This window comes from Carassius auratus, chromosome 4 (assembly GCF_003368295.1).
Source record: "Carassius auratus strain Wakin chromosome 4, ASM336829v1, whole genome shotgun sequence".
NCBI lineage: Eukaryota > Metazoa > Chordata > Actinopteri > Cypriniformes > Cyprinidae > Carassius > Carassius auratus.
The window spans coordinates 3,170,027-3,190,287 of NC_039246.1; the positions used below are offsets into that span (position 1 = coordinate 3,170,027).

General features: G+C 39.7%; 2 protein-coding genes across 3 annotated transcripts in view; both read right to left on the bottom strand.

Annotated features, from left to right (window-relative positions):
* Positions 1-10,810: 10,810 nt before the first annotated feature.
* Positions 10,811-17,515, bottom strand: LOC113068410 (uncharacterized). The gene is made up of 6 exons (XM_026241192.1): positions 13,922-17,515; positions 12,532-13,627; positions 12,243-12,420; positions 11,262-11,479; positions 10,879-10,968; positions 10,811-10,844 (listed from the first exon to the last, which is right to left on the bottom strand). Exons 1-6 carry the CDS (start codon positions 17,481-17,483, stop codon positions 10,811-10,813), a joined length of 5,178 nt encoding a protein of 1,725 aa, XP_026096977.1. The 5' UTR covers positions 17,484-17,515.
* LOC113066849 (trichohyalin-like) overlaps positions 17,516-20,261 on the bottom strand; it is a 38,782-nt gene continuing 36,036 nt past the window's right edge. For both annotated transcript variants that reach the window (XM_026238920.1, XM_026238928.1), the window contains 2 exons: positions 18,001-18,251; positions 17,516-17,893 (listed from right to left, as the gene is read on the bottom strand). In XM_026238920.1, coding sequence (XP_026094705.1) covers positions 17,540-17,893; positions 18,001-18,251 — 605 coding nt within the window. In that variant the 3' untranslated portion in view covers positions 17,516-17,539. The remainder of the gene's footprint in view (positions 17,894-18,000; positions 18,252-20,261) is intronic.

Here is a 20,261-nt window from a genome sequence, read left to right on the forward strand (position 1 = left end):
GACAGATCGCTGTTTTTCAATGGAAAGCTTATAAAGACTGTATTTGCTAAATTTGTGTAAGCAGTACACATAAAAAAATAAGCAATGAAAATGCTGTACATACCAGATCCGTCGTAATAACGAGTAATAAACACATCTTCAGCTGTAAATCAAGGTTTAGTTAGGAAGGTAAGGGTCCACTGAACGTTTTGTTTGCTTTTGTTTGCTTGTTTTGGGGCTGGCGCATGTTGGCTGCCGCTTCTCCGCTCGGCTCTGTTTTAATGTCTTAATGTTTATTGATCTTAATGCTTCTTAATCAGGATTAATTTTATTACTACAAGTTAATTCATCCTCGCAGTCATCTCAGTCATCTCATACTGAATTTACAATGGATAACGTATGAATGAATAATCAAAGTGGATATCTGTCCTGGGAATCTCACGTAGGACAAACACCAGAACAAACAACAAGTGCCCGACTCAACCGTGGCCTTCGAGCAGATCAACAACTCTGATCGAGAGGAAATCTTAGAACTTAATGTTACGTACTTGCTGAACTTGACTGGAATTGAGACGCCCGGCTTCTGGGATCAAGTTAGCGCTAGCTTGTGCTAGCGCAACATGCCTGGATTATGCCACTGTTATGCTCCGCTGTCGACTCCCGCCCACTCAACGCCGTCCTTTGCATAGAGGCTCTGGTCGTATGTTCAATTATAACTTTTCAACTTCAAACTCTATTCCATCCATCTGGTCTTATTCGCGCATTCCAACTTCCTCACTACGTCACCATAACAAACGACACAAGCTCCTATCGAATCTCCGCTCCCTTCCTCTGTCCTCCCAATCCATCACAAAGCAACGTCACCTGAAACTGGCTTTGCTTAACACTCGCTCACTTAACAATAAAAGTCTCATTTTAAACGAATTCATAATTGACAATAACTTGGATCTCCTCTGTATCACTGAAACCTGGCATAAACCTCTGGACTATTTCTCACTCAATGAAACCACACCCATAGGATACACATATATGGACAAACCCCGACCTGAGGGGCGTGGAGGTGGTGTCGCTGCAGTGTACAGAAAGGACATTAAAACAGCCATCATTTCCATCCCTGCTGTTCAGTCCTTTGAACACATCACTTTCAAACTTTCTGGTCCCACTCCTCTGGTCACTGCCATAATCTATCGCCCCCCCAAACCAAATCCTTTCTTTCTCGCTGACTTATCTGATTTTTTGACTCAGCTATCTGCCATTTCACCTTCTTTTGGGAGATTTTAATTTTCATATCAATACTAACTGCAAATCTGCCATTGAATTCCTGAATTCCTGGAATTCCTGGAAATGCTTCAACTTCACTCAACATGTTAACTTTCCTACTCATAGCCGGGGTCATATCCTGGATCTTGTCTGCTCTACTGGTCTTACCATATCTCACCTCTCCAGCCTCAACCTCAACATCTCCGATCATCTGGTAATTACCATGAACATCGATCTCCCCATTAAGACCACTAAGAATAAACGGTCAATCTCCTTCAGAAATCTTAAATCCATTTCTACTTCTGCTCTTTTAGCCTCTCTTGTTAGCAAAATATCCTCCATCCCCCCACCGCAGACTGATAACACCTCCGATCTCACTGACTACTACAATGAAACACTCTCCGTCTGTCTCGATCAGTTGGCTCATATTAAAATCAAAACTTTTTCATTCACTCACTCTGCTCCCTGGTACATCCCGGATCTGCGCAAAATGAAATCGCGAAAGCGTCAGCTTGAAAGGCTTCATAGGAAAACCAATTTATCTGTTCATCTACAAGCATATACAGATTACCTCGAGCAGTATAAAGAAGCTCTCAAGACTGCCCGATCCACTTACTACTCACACCTCATACACTCTGGTTCCTCCGACCCCAAGGCTCTTTTCTCAACTGTAAATAAACTTCTCAAACCCAGTGATACTACCACCAACTCTTTCACAACTGAAAAATGCAACTCTTTTCTTTCATTTTTTCAGACCAAAATTGACACCATTTATAACAACCTTTCCTCTTCCTCTGTCAATACTGTCTGTACTCCCATCCTATCACTTGCTCCTGTCCCCTTCACTTTTCGGTCCCTGTCTCAGTTCTCACCTGTGTCGGCAGGGGAGCTGTCCAAAATCATAACTGGAATGAAAACATCTACTTGTGTCCTGGACCCCATTCCATCATATCTTATCAAGAACTGTCTACCAGCTATTTCCTCACTCATTACTGGAATCATTAACTCCTCTCTCAGCACTGGCTCAATTCCCCCTTCACTCAAACTGGCTGCTGTTACTCCCATTCTTAAAAAACCTGGACTAAACCCCGACATCATGTCAAACTTTCGGCCCATCTCCAATCTCCCTTTTCTGTCAAAGATACTGGAACGCACTATTGCCAAACAACTCAAAGCCCACCTCTGCTCAAATGACCTGTTCGAACCTTTTCAATCTGGCTTTCGTTCACAACACAGCACTGAAACAGCCCTCCTTAAAGTCACCAATGACATTCTCCTCTCTGCTGATGCTGGTCATCTCACTATTCTCATCCTCCTGGATCTCACAGCAGCTTTTGACACTATAAACCACTCCATTCTTCTTTCCCGCCTCGAATCTTCCCTCAACATCTCTGGCACCGCCCTTTCCTGGCTCAAATCGTATCTCACCGACAGACAACAGTTCATTCACATTAACAACTGTACCTCCTCCACTGCTCCGCTGTCCCAAGGTGTCCCCCAGGGTTCGGTGCTTGGCCTTCTCCTTTTCATATTATATCTGCTTTCCCTTGGCAACATCATTCGCCACCATGGTCTAAACTTTCACTGTTATGCCGATGATGTTCAGCTTTACATCTCTACTAAATCCATTACCTACGTTACCCACTCCACTATCTCCAACTGCCTCATTGACATTAAATCCTGGATGCACACTAATTTCCTTCAACTTAACTGTGAAAAAACAGACATGATCATCATCGGTCCCAAATCCATCACCAAGGCCACTCACAGTTTCTCTCACTGTCGACAACTCCACCCTGTTTCCATCCCTTCACAGTCGCAACCTCGGAGTCATCTTTGACAATAACTTCTCCTTTGATCCGCACATAAAACAAATCACCAGAACTGCCTTTTTCATTTAAAAAACATTGCCCGACTCCGTCCTTCACTCTCCTTCTCAGCTGCTGAAACCCTCATCCACGCCTTCATCACCTCCAGAATAGACTACTGTAACAGCATCCTGTATGGCACAACATTGGAAAGCTTAAACAAACTTCAATACATTCAGAACTCTGCTGCTCGTCTACTCACCCACACTTGCACCCGCGACCACATCACTCCAGTCCTTAAGAACCTTCATTGGCTCCCGGTGCCACAACGAATTCAATTCAAAATCCTTCTCCTCACTCATAAAGCCCTCTATAACCAGGCCCCTTCCTACCTCACTGACCTGCTCCACCACCACAACCCATCTCGTTGCCTCCGCTCTTCTAATGCAAACTTCTTGACTCTACCTCCCAGGACCAAGCACCGAACCTGGGGGGACAGAGCATTCTCTGTTGCTGCCCCAAACCTCTGGAACTCTCTACCCCAAAAAATTTGTGACTGCACTGACTTGCCAAAATTCAAAATCTTGACAAAAACTCATCTTTTTAAAATTGCTTTTAATGTTTAATTTTATCGTGTGTTTTATTTTCTATTCTGTTACTTCTGCTTTATAATTTTTCTATGTTGCTACATTTGTTTTACAATTTTCTGTAAAGTGTCTGAGTATTTAGAAAAGCGCTTACAAATTAAATGTATTATTATTATTATTAACATCTCATGAAGCACGTTTAGTTCAACGAAGCAATAACGTTGTAATATGGATCATAATTCATTTGTTTACATTTAATTTCTTCAGCGACAGAATTGTTTGCGTCCGTTATGGAATAACTCACGGTCGGAAACTGCGTCTTGGTAGTAAAAACACGGCATGGTTTTGCAGCGTACAGTGTCACAAACAGAATGAGGCGATCCACCGGAAAAAAGAATGAATGAAAAATAGGCGGAAGATAGTTTATTTGAATTTGGCGCTTTCTCTGGAGGCGTGACGTGTGGGCGGAGCTAAAGAATCACGAGCGCCAGTAAGCTTTTGCGTTGAGAGCGTTTGGAAGCTGTGACTTTACGTGAGGACAAAACCAACCAAAACAAACCATGGCTAACAGTCAGATTCAGCGTATATTTATGATCCAGAGTCAGATCCAGAGGCTGAAATTTAACAAGAGCAGCATCAGCAACAACGTCTCTATGTGGTATGTACTGAAACTGTATATATTTGCTTAGCGGTTTTGGAAAAGTTCCACTTTGTCGTCTTTTTTTTTTTTTTTTTTTAAGCTGTACATGTGGAAAGTGCAGTTTGATGACAACATCGCATGTTGTTTACTTGATGTGCTTACGCGCCGATAACTAAGTTAACAACACAGAGATATTTGAAGCAGTTTTACTCACCGCCTGCGGTTCCAACACACGATCGTGACCCTTTTTCGTTGGGACTGCATTATCCTTAATAGCGTCAAACTGGGCCTTGTTTGTAAAACAAGCATCTTCAAAATGCAGGGAACAAACAAAAACACTTGCACAACTCCGTTGATGCTCTGTAAAAATAAACTCCATCCACTGGTCCCTTAATGCTGTTTCTCTTTTGGTAATCTGTGCAGGGTTGTCTTGCCCTGGCAACCAAAAACACACTCCTTTTGTGACATTTGGCGACGCTCTCGCTCTGATCAGTGAAGTCTGTTGTGCTCTCAGTGCTCTGCAGAGATGTATAAAGTACTAGAGAACCATACTTGAGTAAAAGTACAAGTGCTCTATCAAAAAAGTGACTTGAGTAGAAGTAGAAGTGCTCTTTAAGCACCACACTTAAGTAGAAGTACTAAAGTATTCAACATTTTTTGTACTTAAGTATTGCAAGTAGTCTATTTTAAAATTTACTACTCAAGTACTGAAAGTAAAAGTAGAAGTATTGTGTTATGTAGCTATTAAAGAAAATAGTCAAAAGTTTGAACATATTGTTTTTACTATTTCAAATGATTAACCTAAAGGACAATCACAATTCCTTTGACTGTAACTTCTTGTAAACAAAAAACTGTTGCTAGGGTTAGTTAGCCCAATTTGCAAAATGAGGTCATTGATAACTTACCCTTATGTTGTTTCAAACCCATAAGACATCAGAGGGTCATTTAGAATTTTTTGAAGCATCGAAAAATACATTTTGGTCAAAAAATAGCAAAAACTACGACTTTATTCAGCATTGTCTTCTCTTCCGTGTCTGTTGCAAGACAGTTAAAAACAAAGCAGTTTGTGATATCTGGTTCGCGAACGAATCATTCGATGTAACCGGATCTTTTTGAAACAGTTCACCAAATCGAACTGAATCGTTTTAAACAGTTCGCGTCTCCAATACGCATTAATCCACAGATGAATTAAGCTTAACTTGTTTAATGTGTCTGACACTCCCTCTGAGTTAAAACAAACCAATATCCCGAAGTAATTCATTGACTCAAACAGTACACTGACTGAACTGATGTGAAGCGAGAAATGAAGATGAACACCGAGCCGAGCCAGATAATGACTCGTTCACGAGTCAAGAACCGTTTCTGTCAGACGCGTCCGATTCTTGAACTGATGAGCTGATGATACTGCGCATGTGTGATTTAGCGTGAAGCAAACCGACACACAGAGCGTCTGGAAACGAACTGATTCTTTTGGTGACTGATTCTGAACTGATTCTTAATGTTATGAGCCAATGTGCAGTCAACGCCAATGACGCCATTGCATCGAGCGCAAAATAATCGGTTAACTGTTTTCTTCAACTGGTTTACTGAATCGAACTGTCAGAAAGAACTAACGTTACTGGTCATCCGAAAACCGATGCAACCGGTTCTTGACTCGTGAACGAGTCATTATCTGGCTCGGTTCGGTGTTCATTTCTCTCTTCACAGACAGCAGTTCAGTCAGCATGCGCAGTCTTCTTAATCGCTTGATTCGCTCAATGATGTGCCAGCTTCATCAAACCTGCCATCTACAGTTCTGGCAGTGGTTTGTAATGGAATGATTCGTAACATCATAATCGTAACGAGTAACGATGCAGCACATAAAAAAAATATCGGAGTAAAAGTATTAAACTCAGCGAAAATATGTACCGAAGTAAAAGTGGAAGTAGGAGAAAAAAATAATACTCTAGTAAAGTACAGATACCGCCTTTTAGTACTTAAGTACAGTAGTGAAGTAGTTCTACTTCGTTACTATACATCTCTGGTGCTCTGCTATACGGGAGCGCGCGCTCTTCTGGCAGACGTGCCCTTAAGACCCATATAAGGAAATTCCGCTCCATCTAACCTCACACAGAGCCATACTCGAAAAAAACTTTCCGAAACTTGTGACATACCGGAAGGAGTATTTTTGGAACAGAAATACTCCTTCAAACGTACAACTTAATTTTTGAAACTTTGTCCATGTTTAGCATAGGAATCCAACTCTTTAACAGTGTAAAAAACTCAGTATGCATGAAATAGCATTTCACCCCCCCTTTTAATCTTTTTTTTTATTTTTCTTATTATTCTTATTTTTCTTACTCAAATTATTCTTATTGTATTTTTCTAGTGCTGAAATAAATCACTTATATGATGTCTAAGTTTCTGTCTAGTGTTTTATAATTGAAAAAATTATGCAGTGGTATGTTTACTGACTAAATAGTTTGTAGAAGCCTCCAAGGCACTTCAGTGTCTATAACTTTTAATAATATATAACTTTTATATAACTTTTAACTCTATAACTTTAAATTTGAGCATTATCAAGTCTGGCTGCTAAAAAGTGAAGCCCAAAGTGTCATGATTCTGCCTTCATGTTCTGACTTTCCTCTAGTCTTGAGGCAGGATCATGACAGACCTGTGTTTTGAGTACAAGCACATGGCCTTAGGCTTGTTCGACTTCATGCAGTTTTGCGCAAACCGATCGTCGGCTGACTTGAAGCAGTGCATGCCGGTTAGAAATTTTGTCCGACTTGATACAGCGCTGACGCCACGTGACTGTGACGTGTGCCGTCAAAGTACCACGAGAGCGATTCGAGAGTAGCCGGAGAACTCAGCCAGCGCAGCTTCTGAAGAGCGGCTGCACAGGTTCTGATGACGACACAACTGATCCACGATTGGCTGGATTCACTGATGACACCGATGACGTGCGTTTCAAGTTTATTGCCAGTCACTTCAGTTTCAGAAATTCTCATATGGACTTTTAAAACAGTTCAATACGTTTTTATTTCGTCTTCATCTTATATATCATATTTCTTAAATATTGTTTTACTGTATTTACTTTATTGTTAATATAAAGTTTGTGTATGTTTATTTCGCATGACTTTCTTTTTTATACAGACCCTTTACAGTATTCAGCAGCATAACCTATTCAAATGAGTATTTTAATAACTAAAATATTAATCTTAAAAACATACAATCTAATGTGGTCATAAATGTATGCTCCATATACAAATGATACATAATACATTATGTTCCTCCATTTGTTTGGTTTCTTCATATTGTCTAGTTTATTTTGCTGTGTTTATACTTCACCTGCATGTGGTTAGCAAACTGCTAACAACTTGCTGTAACTTCAACTTAACATTCTGTTCACTTTCAAATAGTTGGTCTAAATCACAATATAAATCCAACAGAATTGTGCTTTTCTGTATATGAAAATCAGTGGTGTTATGTTTAAAATGTTAAAAAGAGCTCAGCTGGAGTGTACTGTAAATCTTGTTGCTGAAACCTTCTTAAAAAACACATACCCACCAGGGATTTTTTTTTAGGTTACTTTTATCATTTTGTATTAGCAGAAACACCCATGTGATACTGCTAAAGTATATATTCAATATGTTATCTTGTTTTGGAAGACACCCTTCCAAAACACCACTTATACACGCATCTTAAACGTCACGTGATCTGCCATGACTGACGTAATTGCAGCAAACTACGGGAGCCACAACGTGTCCGGCTTCATATCTCCGTTTGCAGCTCCTCCCCACCTGCACGCGGCTACTCTCGCCGATCGGTTGCATCCAGCCGCAGCCGATGTCGAACACACCTCTTGTCTTTGGGTCATGTGCTTGTGTTGTCTCGTTTCCTTGCCCCGCCCCCTTGTTATCCTAGTTGTCGTGATTGCCTTACCTGTGCCACCTGTTGTGTCTTGATTAATTTAGATCCCCTAGTGTGCTCTGTCTTTTGTCGGTTCATTGTGATTTGTTTCCACATTGTGATATGCGTTTCTACATGTTCCTGTGAAATATTGTTACTCGGTGTTGCTCTTGGAAGAAGACGTTGTGAGACCTGTTATTGTTTATTTGTAGTTAGTGTTCTTGTGTTTCGATTCTTTGTTTATCGTGTCTACCCAGTCTTGTTAAGTTATTTGGTATCTGCCCTAGTCATTGTTTTCCCTCTCGTGGGTTTTGTTTTCCCCTTTTTGTGCAAGTAAATCCTGTGTTTAGTACATCCTGTCTGCACTTGAGTTCCTCCTTACCCTCCACGTGACACAAAGGGTCTTCTTTCTAAAGACACCACAATTATATTTGTAACACATTGAAGAAGGAAACTGTTACAATTATAAGTTAGGTAGAGTACTTTCATCTGTGAGTCCCATAATGGGGGTTCAGGTTAACAGGTTAAAATGACCAGATGGTGGCGCTTGAGAATACTTTGATGGCACAGCATTTGATTTGGAATATCCATAGCAGCAACGTATTACTAGTATCAAATTTTTAATGACTTTATCAAATATATAAAAGTAGTAACCAGTAAAATCTTCTTCTTTATTGTTGTATGCAGTCACTGTACAAGTAGGATTGTTGGTCGGTATTTGTCCTGTCCCTCCTCCATTGATTGGATGGCTGGGTAAATAGTGACAGTTACGAGCCCTGTTCTGAAATCTGTTCTGCTCGTGTTTCATGAATGATTCCTATTGATTGTAGAGTGATTTTTAATTTTAACATTTAAAAGTCAATTACAATAAAAACTTAATATTACTGCTCTACACTGTCTCTTTTTATTCTACACCTTTTTGTCTATTTGATCAACTCCATATGTTTAGTCCTTTATCTCTGTCCCATTTTCCCAGTTGATTATATGATAATGAGTGATTATCTCAACAACATATAACAACAATAACATTTTATTGGCATATTTTCAGAAAATGTGATCAGTTACAAGTACAAATCCATTCACCAGCATTATGCAGATTAGTAACAAAACATTTTACAATACACGAGTGAAAAAGGGAGATTTATTTAATGGATTATGAAGAATTATGTGATTATAAAATCAGTACACATTTTTAATGATTTCACAGTGTTTTTATAACTTTTAATCAGAGAGGAGCTTGAAGCAAGTTCCTGTTCTACACTACAGAGCAATACTGAAGAGAAGCTAAACATTTTTATTTTATTTTATATATGTATATATTTGTGTGTGGTTTTTTTTTACTGAATCACAACCCAACACCATTATCATGATTGGATTTCAATTCATGTTTTGTGGAATAACCCTGTAGTATTCTGATTTTCTAAATGCTTAAACCCAAACTTAAATTACTACAACAAAACACTAGATTTGTTTTAATAGAACAAAATATTTCTAGATACTTCTACTGATTTTGAATTTTAAATGCTTATTTTATCATCCTAAAAATAAATGCTTAAAATTACCGAAATGATCTACCAATATTACAAGATATCTTTACTTGCTAAAACTATTTTTCATTTATTCATTTATTGCAATCAATGCAATTTCAGTGCACCATCATATTTATCATAAGGCACTGAAAGGAAATTGTGTTCACTAACACTAGACATTTTTACTGTAGCCCCTGCAGAACCTGGCTGTACTCTGCAGTGTTAGTGTCCTCGTGCTGGTCCTGAGTCACCCACTCGTCCAGACGCTCACACTGGTTCTGATCCAGGATTCCCATGCGGCTGTACTCTGACACCAGGTTTCTGTATCCTGCTTTGTAGTAGCCTCGGATACCTTCATCGGACAAAACGTGGCACTGAAAGGGAATGCTTTCACCTGGAATTACACACACAAGCGTATTGTTTAGTGCAGCAACACAGCAGCTCTTTTAGACTATCAGTTCTGTCACGCATGCTTTATATTTAATATCTTGTGTATATTGCTCAAAGAACAACACAATTTTTAGATTTCTCTAATTTGTCAAAGATTAAATTTTCACCATAAAAACGATTACAGAACAACCATAATATTTCAGTAACTGCTGCATTACCGTGTCTACCATAAACACCCTGACAATCACAGTATCTGTATCTGGAGGGTAGATCATGCATGTGTTATGCAGGATGAGTTTCTTACCTAGAGCTTCTCTCAGCTTTTGTGAGGTGAGCGGGTGATGCAGAATCATGCAGTGTTTCAGCAGAAGCTCTGCGTCTCCACTAATTATGGTGTCTGCTAGAAGTTTCCTGAAAAAAAATGTTAAAAGCAGATTTAGCTTTTTGTTGTTTTTATAAAATAAACACTCAGCTTCTTTACATGTGTAATGCTGTACTTGTTCAATGTTTAGTATTACTACAAATTCCTGTACTGTTAATTGGAATTCTGTATAGTTATCTTGCATGAGAATTTCACACATAATCATTAACACAATGGATGTGTATGTTACCTGGCCGTCTTTGAGAGGCTGCTTGGGCCCGTAGTTAGAGCTCGTCTGTGGTCTTGTCCCAGAACCTCCATGGCAATCAGGTTCCATCCATTACTGTCTGTCTTCATGCTGCTGATTAGTTCATAAAGCGGCAGGTTTTTATTTTTAAGCTCACTCACTGAGTCTGGGTTATCTATGGCAGACTCAGCAAGTCTGATGGAGTCCTTTGGTGGAATGTGGCTTGTGTTAAGTGTCCCTGTGGTGTTCTTACTGGACCTCCGAGCACTTACAACACTGAGCAGAGAGAATGAGAATTTAAAATAATTAAATTAGCATGAAATTTACCTATTTAAACTAGTAAGCTAATTTAGAGCAAAGTTGAGTATTTTTAGCTTGCTCTAGCCTCTGCTATTGTATGGAATCAAATAAATGGACACATGACACTCCTGGTTATGCATACTATTTTTAAATACTTAAATCATTATTATCTTTTGGTGAATCCTCTTTGTTTCGTGGATCTTCCTACACAGTGGTTGTTGTGTTGTGTCTAAATAACAGAAATCACCTTCAGCAATCAGATTCTTTACCTTTTATATTCACCAACAAATCCGAGATGGTACATTCTGATCAAGATTCGATCACCACTTCTGATGAATTTAACACTCTGTAAGTATTTCTGCAGTAAAACGTCGGTCTTCTTTATACTTCCTCCAGTTATGCTGTATTTACTGGGGTTTTTGTGACAGAAGTCGTATCCTCTCTGGAGAATAAGCAGGGGTGTGTACGACTCAAAGTTTGTCTGGATCTAGTGAGAAAGTCTAAGATTAAACATAATCTTCATCATCTCATCACATGTGCAGAAGACTGAGTAAAACTGTACACTGATTGGCCAGGAATTTATTTTTTATCAATCCATTTTCTGTACCACTTACTCTACACAGGTTCGCAGAAAGCCTGTAGCCTATACAAGGACATTTGGGTTGCAGGACACAATCGCATATATATATATATATATATGTTACACACTATGGATAATTTAGAGATGCCAATCAACCTGCATCTCATGTCTTTAGACTGGGGAAAGTAATCCGAGAACCCAGAGGACACGCTAAGACCTGGGGAGAGCAGGTAAACTTGGCAAAATCCAACCCTCAATCCCAGAGGTGTGAGGCAAATGTTCTCCTCAAAAAGTCCACCTCAAAAATGTTTACAACTTAATCCCCTTGGAGATTCTAGTAACGATGTGATAGACTGCAGAAATCCTTTGTGTTCAAGTGATTATATGGGTCCAATCTACAGAGTGAAGCAACTGCAGTGAATCAGATAAATAACTGATTAATTATGTGATGCTGTTAAAAAGCAGATTCACATGGGCACTGTGCCGACATAGAGCCCCTTTGCGCTATGGGCATCCCAGGATTGAGCCCCTGCTCGTGGACCTTTCCCGATCCTGATCCAGTGATTTCAGTACATCAGTAAATATGAGCAGATCTAGAACTAAAATCTGGCACCCAGGAGGGGCAAACGGTCACATGAAGATATCAGAGCAATAAACTAAGTTTACTGACCTCATTTTTAACTTTCATACGTAGCATCAAAGCTTCCGTCTTTAGGTCCTTTGTTTCGCTGACAGTTGCTTGTGCTACAGCATGATAAAGAGCGTTCTGATGATCCGAGTTAACGCTGACTATCCTGCCATCATCCTGTACAATGTCAAAACAGCCATTGTACAGCTCTGTATCAGCTCTGTTTTTAAAATGGAAAGTAATTACATTCAGTACTCAAAGTTCATAAGCATTAACACTGAAACAATTCTTTTATATGTGAGCTATATAATGCTCTAGTGAAAAGTCTTACTGTGATGGATGTGTGGTTTTTGGAGATTTGGTTAGTGTCAATTTTATATCGCCTGCTGATTTGTTGGTTCCTGGAAAACGTTCCACAGTGAGCTGTGTTCCATTTTCATCAATGACAATGAGTTCAATTCCTTTTCCACCGAGCAGGTTGCTTTTTGTGAGCACGTACACATCGAGGGCTGTAGTAGGCTGATCAGCTTTGCACATATCTTCTGTATACTGCTTTAGCTCTGTTTTGTCCTCATCTGACAGCTGTTCCACTTCCTTGTGGCTCGCAGATCTCTTGTTGTGTTTTTCCCTCTGGTCATCAAAGAAGCGCTGAGTTTTATGTCTGTGCATGACGTGGTCCAGCGCCTTTCCTGCAGCACTGTTCAAGTGACTCTTAAATATTCTGTTCTTTAAAGAATTTATATGTTCAGAACAAGAACTGATGAATTGTTCAGACACCTTCTGGGTGATAGTCTGGAGAAGTTCACCTTTAAGGCACAGTACATCGTGTAAATTGTGTCGTCCATCTTGGTCATATTTTGTCGTTTCATTCTGAAGCTCACTTATGTTCTCCAATAATTCAGGAACAAATTTCTGTTGTATTATCTCTTCTGTTGGTATGGCAACCAATATTTGAGTAAAATCTGCTGAGTACTCAGCTACTTTCAGAACCAGCTTTGCCATTTCATATACTCCTGACAGTTTGGCTTTATTCATAAGCTCTTCTGTTTTTTCCCACACCTCTGAGAGTTTACTGATAACATCCTGTGCTGTGGTACAGTCCAGTATGAGGTCAGGAATTACCTCTTCACAGAGCATGTCAACTGATTCTTTAACTTGCTTCTCATAAGCCGGGTCAATCTTGAAATCCTCTATTGTCAATGCAGCTTTCGGAATGCCTGAGCTGATAAACTCCACAAGAGTCTTATCGAGTTCACTGCTCTGCTTCACTGCTGAAGTAACAACATTCTCAAAGCAGCTTTGTAAAATCTCCTTAAAGAATTCCTGAAGGGCTGCATCCATTGCGTAGTTCATGGCAGTGAGCACAGACTGTTTCCCGATTTCCTGAACTACATATTTAGTCGCAAATTTTAAGTTCTGTTTGACCACTGTAGATGATGTCATGTTTTTCATCCCAGACTTAAAAGATTCCTTACTGACAGATGATAAACCAGACTGAACACCTCCTTTGAATGAAGTAAACATTGCCTTTCCTGATTTGATGAATTCAGATGCAACAGAAGAAAAAGATTTTGTACCATTGAGGAGACTTTTTGTCACTTTAAACACTGAGGAAACTGCTTTTTTAATCATGCTAAAACCAGCCGTTATCAAAGAAAGCCCAATGCTGATACTCTTAGATATTGCCCATGATGCCCAATCGAATGTGCCCTTTATCATACCCTCTATTCCACTGATCATGTCAGAAACTCCTTCTGAAATCAGGCCCAATCCAAACTGGGTAGCTGTTCCAAGTGTCAGCGCGCAAACAAGAACCCCAGCAAGAACCTGTACCATGCCAAGAATGAAACATATAAAAGCATCTATGCAAAACTTGGGCTTCTTTTGCACCTCAAAAACAACACCAAGGCCATAGTCATATAAGGATCTCAGCTCATTAGTGATGATGAAGTTCTTTTCTTCCGACAGCATGTAGACTGAACACTCCTCTGTAATGACGTCATCTTTTTCCAGCTCTTTAAGTTTAATCAATGCATTATCAATGTATGTCATCCAAGACTTAAATATGTTCATTCTGGCCTCCATTTGACTCTGAAAGTTGTTACTTTCTGTGCTCTGATCTTTGTTTCCAGTGACTGATAAGTTACATGAGACCATTGTGTTTGAGACTTCAGAGATGTAGAAGTCAATGGATTTCTTTGCATCTTTCAGCAGGTTCATAGCATCTGCTTTATAGTTACCTTTACCGAGGTTAATAGTGATATATGCCTGGTTATACAGTGCCACAGCCCTGTAGTGTGGGTCAGAGTTTGCAACTTTTTGCCAATATGATTTAGCTCCGTAATCATTTTTGGATTTTTCACGGCAGTGTAGATCAGTTCTAACAATTGCCTGTTTGACATGATCATAGAAATTATCACATTCTCCTCGCAGCAGCTTTCCACTTGTTTCATTTATTGTCCTGATAAGGTCTGCTTCAAGTTGTCCAAAGTCGTCATGCCTATTGATGTGATCCTCATGAAGGGTTAGCCACAAGGCCCAAGATTCTTTCAACGCACTGATGGCAGGCTGATAATCAAACTTAGGCTGATGATGTTTAAAGCAATCGGGAATATCATTGAGCTGCATTCGCATGGGGTCTTGTTTTTCGTTCTCTGAGTAATACCCATCACAGTCTTTCAGCAATTTACAAAACCTGGAGAATAGATTTTCCTTTAGGTTTATCTCAACCAGCTCGTCATTTTCCATGTCTTGGATTCGTTTAATTTCATAATCCTCTCTTAGCTGGCGCATTATTTCTATAGACTGACCTTGGTAAGCGGGTGCGAGATGATCACAGTTCAAAACCATCTGGACCATCCCAGGATTACCTTTTCGAGACGTACGGCCAAATATTTGTTTCTCCACTCTTCGGTTGTGTGGAAAATGAGTAAGAAGAACAAAAAGACCACCATACTTATTCACACTTTCATCAACCTTTATGTCTGTCCCCCGTCCTCCCAGATTTGTAGCAATGATGATTCTGCCTGCACAGAATTTCTCTCTTTCAATGTTGTGCTTCTCACTGATTGTATACAGAGTAATCTGTTCTGCCTTTATTCTGTTTTCTTCAACTTGTATTTTCTTATGTAGTTCATCTGCTGTTTTAACATCTTCACAAATTACCAAGACAACTTGTCCTCTCTCTGCTACTTTCCATGAAGTTTCACAAATAGTCTGGATCCATTGGTGATTTCCACCTTTCACCTGGATGACTGGTAGCTCCACCACCCTTTTATGACGATGTGCAGGTACAATGTAGCTTGTTGCTTCATAATGTCTTGCCAGAAAGTCCTGATCTGCTTTACCTCCTAATGTACCAGAAACACCAAATATACCTCTCCCACTGATGTACCTTTTAAAAAAATGGAAATTTGACATGTAATTTGTCACATTGGATATCGGTGAAATCGCAAGTTGGTGCTTGAACTCTAAAAATTGTTGCAGACCATTACCCCACTTCTTGTTTTTCTCCAGCACACCGCTCGCTTTGAAGTCCACTGGAATTACTGCATTATACTTGTCTCTGTCTTGACTATTGGCAATGTCTCTTTCAGCAGCTGGCGAGGTGTCAATCATGTATTCTCTGCCACGGGTCATCTCAACAGCCTTCAGTGCATTCTCAACAAACACCGGTAACTGATTCTCAACGTAGCTTTTCAAGAAAACAGGGATGATAATGAAGTTGTTGGATTCTTTGGCTGTCTGGAGATTATCTGAGTACTTGATAGATGACTTTATTGTGCTTACAGTTGCATCAATAAGTGATTTCTCAGACATGATTTCACATGCCAGTCCTGCTTCTAGCAGGAGCATTTCAACTTTAAGGTCACCTTGTTTTTCCTGGGTGTCAAAACATTTGGCTTTCTTGTTCTCTAAAGAATAGCACTTAAACACCACACTGTTTTCTAAGACCTCTTCAAATATACTCAGTAGATCATACTGTTGTGAAACTCCCAGTTTTTTCATAACTTCAGATAATGCTTTGGACATTCTGTCCTCATTCCCATCAGCTTCATTTTCTTTCTTACTTTCAGCTTGATGTATCATTTCAATATCTTCATGGGTGTAGAATCCCAAAGTCACTCCGGGCAACAAGATCTCATTTGCAGAAAAGTTGTCTGATGTTTCCAGTCCCATAATGGCTGCCGTTGTGGCTTTATGAAAGTATTGTATCCTTGTGGCCCATTTTACCTCTCCTGTTTCAAGCATTTCAATTGGTTGGCAACTAGATATCATGGCCCATATGTTGGAAAGCACTTGCTCCACATGCCTGAGTCCACTAGATTCATGGGACAAGAATGTTACTTGAACTCCATTGTCCAGGGTCATATAGTCCACTTCGTCCACTATTACAAGCTCAAACTGCCTTGCATCGCGAGTAGTCCTCTTCTCAAATTCCTGTTTAAGCGTGTCTGCTGCAAAGGCTCCCACTGTGCCATATACTATTTGCTGCCGGTAAGCATCTTTGAGACATTCCTCTTGTTTCTCTGGTGAATAGTCACTTGAGTAATGTGGTGGTACTACAGATGAGGTGACACCAAACATTTCAAAAAACTTTTGCCACTCTTCTTGGTCTCGTCGGGCGAGAACTGGAGAGCTCGTCACAATGTCCACTTTTGTTCCACGAATAGCCAGAATTGTTGCAAACATGGCTAAGATACAGGACTTGCCCTCACCTGTGCCAATCTCTAGGAGACATCCTTTATTTTCTGTCAGAAGAAGCAAAAGCAATGATGCTAGTTGTGTAAGTCTTGGAAAATATCCTTCAATTTTCACATTGTCTGCTGTGATGATTGTTGAACAGTCTTGCACTGCTATTGACATCCCAATTAATACGTCTTTCAAAAGGTTTATATCTAAGTTTGTAAAATTAAGAGATCTCATCTTTTCTTTCAATTCAGCAATTTGTTCTTTGGTAAGGTCGACCAGTTGATATTTTGGGAGTTCCAACTCCATGTCTCTGAGCACATCATTCAAAGCCACCAAGACCTTCTCTGGGCAGTTTGCTTCATGAAGTTCCTTCACAATTGTATCAGCATCTTTTTCCTTGTCGTTTTTTATTTGTTCTTGAAGAAAGTTTAAAGGGTTTTCATCCATAAGAGCAGAGAGAATGAGGATGCAGTCCAGGTGGTAGGTTTGTGCTGTGTGGAGAACTGAATCTAGTTCATGGCAATTAATAGTTGGACTTCTGCAAAGTAAGAGCATTATTTCTGTTGGTGTCCAGATTCTGTTGAACAACATTTGACCCAAAATGTCCCTACTTTGGGGTGAAAGCTCTGAGATTGTGTCAAGTACATTTAATAAAATGCGTTCGGCCAAAGTTGGACTTGTGAAATGAAGCTGCTCCAACAAACCCAAGAAAAAGTGGTACTTCTCCCAACCAAGCGGCTGATCTTCATCATCTTTAGCATCTTCATTGCTACTGTGCATAATGAACTGTAGAGATGCCTCAAGAACTGTGAGCTTCTCTGTAAGAGATCAAAGGTAAACTGAGACCATACTGAAAGGTTGTTTTCTCTACAATATTGAACTGCAAGTTCATTCTGGAGTATCTTAATCCTGCTCCAAATCTGGAGCAGCTGCATTTCTTTATCTTCTGTGATCTGGTACTTAATTAAAAGGTTGTTGAATTTTTCTTCGATATCAATAACCTACATAAATAAATGTGAAAAAAATTAGCGGGTCTCAGTAAAAAGTGCTACTTTACCACATGCTGTAATATTCAGTAATGAAATGTAATCTGAATTAAAAGACATACCTCGTTCCACTCAATCGCAGCAGCATCATCTTCTATTTGCTGATGGAGAACTTGTGTGCGTTCATGATGTTTCTCATGACCTCTGAAGCTCTGTTTTTCACGAAGCCGCTCAGTTGCTCGAGAAAGCTTGCGTCTGGACAGTTCACTCTCTCTGTCCAGCTCCTGTTGAATCCTTTGCTCACGTTCCAAACGTTCCAGACGTCTTCTCTCCTCTTCTTGCTGTCTCCGTCTGTTATCTTCTTCGATTTGTCCTGTTTGAAAATAGGATTAGAAACAACTTATTGATTACACTTTATAATTTTGTGTTATTTAATTTACCCAGACAACATTAACCACTATCACTAAGCGCTAGCCATGTGTTGCTGTCTGAGCTGTATATTAGAGATATCTGTTTCATTTGTATTGACTGCATATTAAAAAAGACTGTATCCAAAAGGCTTTACATTTTTATCTCTACTAAATATTTTTTTTTTTATCTCTGCCATTTATCTCTTCTGCTATTATTGATTTTGGGAGCTCAGGCAGCTCGTGTCTCACTCTTTCTCTTGGACATTTCTAGGAATCGTTACCAGCTGAAGTACCTACTTATTAACGATATTACAGGTAGCTGACAAAAAAACTGATACTTAGAACTGGCTGCAGCAGAGTCTTTCAGTGATGACTCAGTGGTTGGAAATGCAACATAGAAGGCCTTAAAAATATACATGGGAAGAGAGACACTGGGATAAATAAATTCTATCCACTAAAAAAATGATATATATATATTGACTGTATGGTCAATCTTTATAAAGTAGCAAGAATGTCATTTGTAAAGTACAGTACTGTACAAAAGTCTTAGACACATTAGTATCTTCACCCCAAAAAAGGGGTTTAAGCCAATTATTTACATTTTTGCTGTAGTGTGTAAGTAGGAAATATCAGTTTACATTTCCAAATTTTAATCTAAAACGATCAAGTGAGATTTCTGAATGCACAAGCAGTCTGAAACAGCCGGTGCTACACATGGAGATCTGATCTCACCATCATTGAATCTGTCTGTGATTACATGATAAAACAGATGAAACTGAGACAAACTAAGTGTCTATACAGCAAACAGACACACTACAGCAAAAGATATAAATTTCACGAGATCGCATTAACATATAATATGGTAGAGCAATTAGTAGCATATTTGGCATGCTGTACGGAGGAAGGGCTCCGAGCTCAGGATAGAGACTGAACCCAGAGTATCCCCCCCATCCCAAGAATGGGATGAAATTAGATTAAGAGTGAGGTGTTGGGGTGGAGCCAGAATACTGGAAAACTGTCGTGGAAGAGAGGTAAGTTGGCTGTATAGATATACCCGTATTGTGCTTGTTAAGGTGATTAGCTGACAAGCTCCAGCTGGGCCAGACTGATTGATTATCTGATCGTGCTCCTCCCGAACCTCCCAAACATCATAACTGGTCAAACACCATTCTTTGAGGTGAAAATACTAACGTGCCTTAGACTTTTGCACAGTAGTATATGTATACAGTAAGTATAATTAAATTAAGCATATTTAATAAGTATAATTAAAGTATGTGTTCATATGTGTTAAGGGCTAGATATTCACTTTACAAACTTTATCTGTGCTCCCTCGTGACCATTTGTAAACTGTATTTATGACAAAGAACTGCACAGATACAGATAATCTAACAATCTATTGATAAACACCCCATGTATCCTCTGTTTCTTTTTGAGTTTGTTCGCACTGCTCCACCGCGGTCTGCGGATTAAAGAGCGCGCTAAAAGACGGGGAGGTGACCGGTCTGCCGCCGTTTTCATATGAAATTTAAGGGGACTGACTCTGAGGTGATCATGATTTTGTGTGCTATTTATGGAGCTATAGAACGCTAAAAAAGCCTAGCAACGCCCATGCTTCTTGCGTACATTTCAGAGAACCCGGACAAATATTTCAATCGATCGCTCAGGGATTTAAGAGGCACCGAAATCTGCGTTGTGATTCGGTTCATACCGTTTATATAGGTACTGGTGCCATATTGGCTCCAGTTTTCGGTACCCAACCCTAAATGACACCTGCACAAAAACTGCCCATACCTCCCAGTGAACAGGCGATCTATCTGTCTCCAGCCGAAGTAATGAAAACCCATCTAGGATTAACCCACGCAAGGCTGCAGGTCCTGACAACATACCTGCCCACATAGTCGTCCCCGCAGACCTCAAATCCACAACAATCATACCAGTACCAAAGAAATCACCTGTGTCCTGTCTTTTACCGA